This window comes from Elephantulus edwardii, unplaced genomic scaffold, assembly GCF_000299155.1.
Source record: "Elephantulus edwardii isolate Elephantulus edwardi_28Jun2011 unplaced genomic scaffold, EleEdw1.0 scaffold00208, whole genome shotgun sequence".
Lineage (NCBI taxonomy): Eukaryota > Metazoa > Chordata > Mammalia > Macroscelidea > Macroscelididae > Elephantulus > Elephantulus edwardii.
The window spans coordinates 2,259,105-2,263,664 of record NW_006399958.1 but is presented as its reverse complement, the minus strand read 5'-3'; the positions used below and the strand labels follow the sequence as shown (position 1 = coordinate 2,263,664).

The following is a 4,560-nucleotide window of genomic DNA, read 5'->3' as shown; positions in this document are numbered from 1 at the left end:
TAATAATAATAATAATAAAAATTAAAAAACAAAACAAAAAGTTTACAGCCTCAGAAACCCGATGGCGGGTCACTAGGAGTCAGAACTCACTCCCTGGCAGTGAGCACATGGTTGGTGACAAGCAACCAGGGCCCCAGTGGGTGATGGGGAACAAAACTGTAAAACCCCTTCAGGCACGAGAAGTGGGGACAGTAGTATGTGAACTGCTCTGGTACTTTGCATGTGAGAGGATGGATGGGTCACCCTGCTCCCTGCGTCTTCCAGCCCAGCTCTGTCCCTGGAGCTGGGGACCCTCCACAGTCCCGCCTCTGCCTGAGACACCCCACACCTGCTAGTATGACAGCGCCTGGGACCCTGTAGGCGTGACCTTGGTACCCCGTAGGCGTGGCATGGGGCTCTGTGGGCGTGGCCTGGGTCCCTATGGGTGTGGTCTTGGCTCTGTGGGCGTGGCCATGCGCCCACTGACTCTGCCCTCTTTCTCCACTTGGCTACTGCACAGATCCGGGTGAAACCCGACAAGTCCGGCGTGGTCACGGATGGGGTGAAGCACGCCATGAACCCCTTCTGTGAGATCGCGGTGGAGGAGGCCGTGCGGCTCAAGGAGAAGAAGCTGGTGAAGGAGGTCATTGCTGTCAGCTGTGGTCCTGCACAGTGCCAGGTACTGGGGTCTCATGGGGTGCTGGGGGCCCGCTCATGGGTCCTGGGGTCTGGAATCCGTAATCTTAGAGGAGGAACAGGAGTGTGAGGGAGGAGGGGCTGGGGGGCTCAGGACTCTGGGGTCTGAGAGAAGAGAGCCTGGAAATCTAGACTCCTGTGCCCCTCCACATAGATGCTGACTCTGAACTGCACCCCCCTGTACCCAACAGGAGACCATCCGCACCGCTCTGGCCATGGGCGCAGACCGAGGCATCCACGTGGAGGTGCCGGCGGCAGAGGCCGAACGCCTGGGTCCCCTGCAGGTGGCCCGGGTCCTGGCCAAGCTGGCAGAGAAGGAGAAGGTGAACCTGGTGCTGCTGGGCAAGCAGGTGGGTGTGCTGGCGTCCGTGGCACAGCTCTCCATCCATGCGTCCGGCCTAGGATGTGCTGGTGCGGCTGGAGGTGGCCCACGCCAGGCGCGTTCAGATATTCCCAGCTGGGAATTTTCAGTTTTACTGGGAAGACAGAGTGGGCTTGGAATCTCAGAAAGACCCCTTTGATTGAGGATCAGTTGTGTGGCATTAGAAGAGGCTGGGGACTGTGGTCCATGTGAGCCCAGGGCTGTGGAGACAGAGAGATGGATGGGAGAGGTAGTGAGACTTGAGCCCAGTGAGGCTGGAGGGAACGCAGGGGAGGTAACTCCCAAGATTTGGAAAACTCGAAGGAATAGGTGGTTTATAGAAAGATGCCACCACACAGCCCATGGAGACATCTGGAGGAAAGCACCCATGTAGGTTCCAAAGAGGGGCCTGGGCTTAGAATACTAGAGACCCAAGGCTTTTAGGGTGCACTGTGGCATAATGGTTAAAACACTTGACTTGCTAGCGAAAAGGTGGATGGTTCAAATCTACTAGCTACTCCATGAGTCTGTGACTGTAATCCTTAGAACCTTGGATACCCCATGGGGCAGTTCTTCGCTGCCCTGTGGGGTCTCCATGAGTCAGAATCAACTCGGTGGCAGTGGGTCTGCTTTGTGGGGGGGTCATGATGATGCCATCGTGGTGCAGCAGGTAAAGCGCTCAACTGCAGACCCACTGGAGGGTCAGCTATGAGTCTGCTCCTACTTGACAGCAGTGAGTGAGTGATAAAAGTTACACTCTTTCATCATCTGTGACATGTGCATTGGGAAAATCTGCTGTCAGGGACCTCTCCAGGGTACTGAAGAGCAACGATGTCAGTCTAGAGACTAAGGTGCACCTGATCCAGGCCATGGTCTTCGCAGTCACTTGCAATGCATCAGAGAGCTGCACAATGACTAAGGATGATAGAAGAATCGATGCATGCTTTTGAGTTGTGGTGCTGAAGAAGAGTCTTGAATCTATCACAGACGGCTAGGAGAACAGGTTTATCCTGGAGAGGGAGAAACCAAGCTGCTCCTTGGAGACAAGGATTTTGAAGCTCTGTCTGACATACTTTGGGCATGTTGCAAGGAGGGACCAGTCCTTGGAGAGGGATGTCATGCTTGGAAGGGTGGAGGGACAGCGCAGAAGAGGAAGACCCTGGATGAGATGGATTCAGTGACTGGGGTTATTGGGGGTAGGTGTGTCAGAGACAATGAGGTTGGCTCAAGATAGAGCAGGGTTCAGAGCTGTACATAGAGTCACAAGCAACTCCACAGTACATAACAACAACAACATGATGTGTGCAGTAAAACCAAACCAGACCGACTCAAAGGAATCTATTCCAACTCCTGGTGACCCTTAAGGCAGAGTGGAACGGCCCTACAGGGTTTCCAGTGCTGTAATCTTTATGACATGACCTCATCTTTCCCTTATGGAGCGGCTGATGGATTCGAACCACTGACCTTTTGAGTGGCAGCCAAGCACGACCCAGTGTACCACCAGGACTCCTGAATATGCAATAGCTTTGTGAACAAACTGTGTAATATTGTGAGAACTGCCAAATCGGGACACAGAGACTCAAAGTGAGCAAATACTGTTGGAAAAATGGTGCTGATAGACTTGCATGATGCGGCGCTCCCGCAAGCCTTCAGTTTGTTAAAAAAAAACACCCCACAACCTAGAATGTGAAGCACAATAAAATGAGGTGTGCTTGTATTTACAGCCTTACCTGTTGTAGAGTTAAGTTTGCTGAAACTTGTTTTAAACCCATGTCTGACCAATGCATGAGAAGACCCATCATACATTCTTTGTCTTTTCCTTCTCAGGCCATTGATGATGATTGTAACCAGACAGGGCAGATGACAGCTGGACTGCTGGACTGGCCACAGGTGAGTGGCGAAGGAGGGAACAGGTAGAAGATGATAGCTTTCCCAAGAGCTCCTTAAACCGCAAGGGGCTAATTTCTCATTGGTCTGGTTTAGGTCACATGATCACCCAGGAGCCAGTAATTGGTTGAGGATAGCATATTCTCATTTATCTATGAATCTCCCTGAGCCAATCACTGTGACTGGAGGAATAGAGTGTTTTCATTGGTCCAGTTTGAGCCAATCACTGTGACTGGAGGAATAGAATGTTTTCATTGGTCCAATTTGAGTGACAAGCTCACCCTTGAGCCAATCACTGTGGTTGGGAGGATGGAATGTTCTCACTATAGTTGGTGCTGGGGCAGAACTCTTGTCTTTTCTCTGCTCAGATGTCCTCCCTGCAGAGTGGTCATCCCTTGTTGTTACTGTCAGCTCGCTCTCGAGCTAAATTCTCCACTCCATGTCTGCAGCAGCACTGGCCAGTTGTAGAATTGGTGTGACAGGAAGGACAAAGAGAGTTACTATCCGCATCAGCAGCCCAGGGCTGATTGCTGTGTGGCGGATAGATCAGACAGGTCTCTGTCCTCCAATCTTTTTCACCAGTTCCGACACCAGCTGTCCCTCCCACAAGGCCCTCTACTGCTCTCCTAGGTTTAGTAATTTTTTGCAATGACCATGCTGAACCCAGCAGGCCACACTCACACCATCTGGTCGGGAAGTAACAGGTTACAGTTCAGGCTCAGGAATGCTCGAGATGTGTAGTTCTTCCGTCAGAACTGCTTAATCAGCCCTGCCTGTCCAGAGGCATCCCACTCTGTTAGCATGCCTCCTGTCCTGAGACACTCCGCTTTCTTGCTCTGTGGACCTGGGAGCTCACTTCACCATCTCCTGCTGTCCTGCTGCCCCATTTTTACTGCCACTTCTTGCCCATGTCTTGTTATCTCCAGTGACACAGCTGTCCTCTGAATCTAGAAAATTCTCAGCACGGGGACCCTGGGTTAAGCAAGCTTGTCCATTTTCTTCTCCTCTTCGTGAACATGACCACCTCCTTCTGTCTCTGCAACTGCTCATTTTAAAGCCTAGCAGGATGGCAATACTGGCCAATCCCCTTGTTTAAATTTCAAACACCTTATTTGCATAATCCTACTTGCGCAAGGCTGCAATGCATCTCATTTGCATTTTTAGCAAGCTGTCCGTTCTCCATGGCGAGACACAAACACCTTATTGGCAGAGTCCAACCCAGTCCTGGTGGGACTTACAAAGGCTATGACTTTGAAGGACCATATTAACTAGTTCACTTCAGTGTACCAGTAAAAATACAAGGCAAATCTCATGTAATTTCACATTTTTTTAACAGCCACTTTTTAAACTCAAACTCCTTACAGTTGAGTGTGAACCAACTCATAGCTGACTCTAGCGGGTTTTCAGAGGCTGTAAATTGCTTTTCTTTGTTCGGCAGAGTAGCTGTTCAGTTCGAACCATCAGCCTTTGGGTTGGCAGCAACGCTCCCTACCCACTAGGCCACCAGAGTTCCCTAACAACCAAGTTAAAACGGTGGTTGTTTCTGTTATGTGCCATCGAGTTGCCCGCGGCTCGTAGTGATGCTGTGAACAACAGCTCTGAAGCCTGCCTTGTCCTGAGCTAGTTTCACTGACTCC

General features: G+C 51.1%; 1 protein-coding gene across 1 annotated transcript in view; it reads left to right on the top strand.

Annotated features, from left to right (window-relative positions):
• The window catches only part of ETFB (electron-transfer-flavoprotein, beta polypeptide), a 20,028-nt gene that overhangs the window by 8,102 nt on the left and 7,366 nt on the right, over positions 1 to 4,560 (top strand). The window contains exons 2-4 of the mRNA XM_006897289.1: positions 500 to 658; positions 867 to 1,025; positions 2,864 to 2,926. Coding sequence (XP_006897351.1) covers positions 500 to 658; positions 867 to 1,025; positions 2,864 to 2,926 — 381 coding nt within the window. The remainder of the gene's footprint in view (positions 1 to 499; positions 659 to 866; positions 1,026 to 2,863; positions 2,927 to 4,560) is intronic.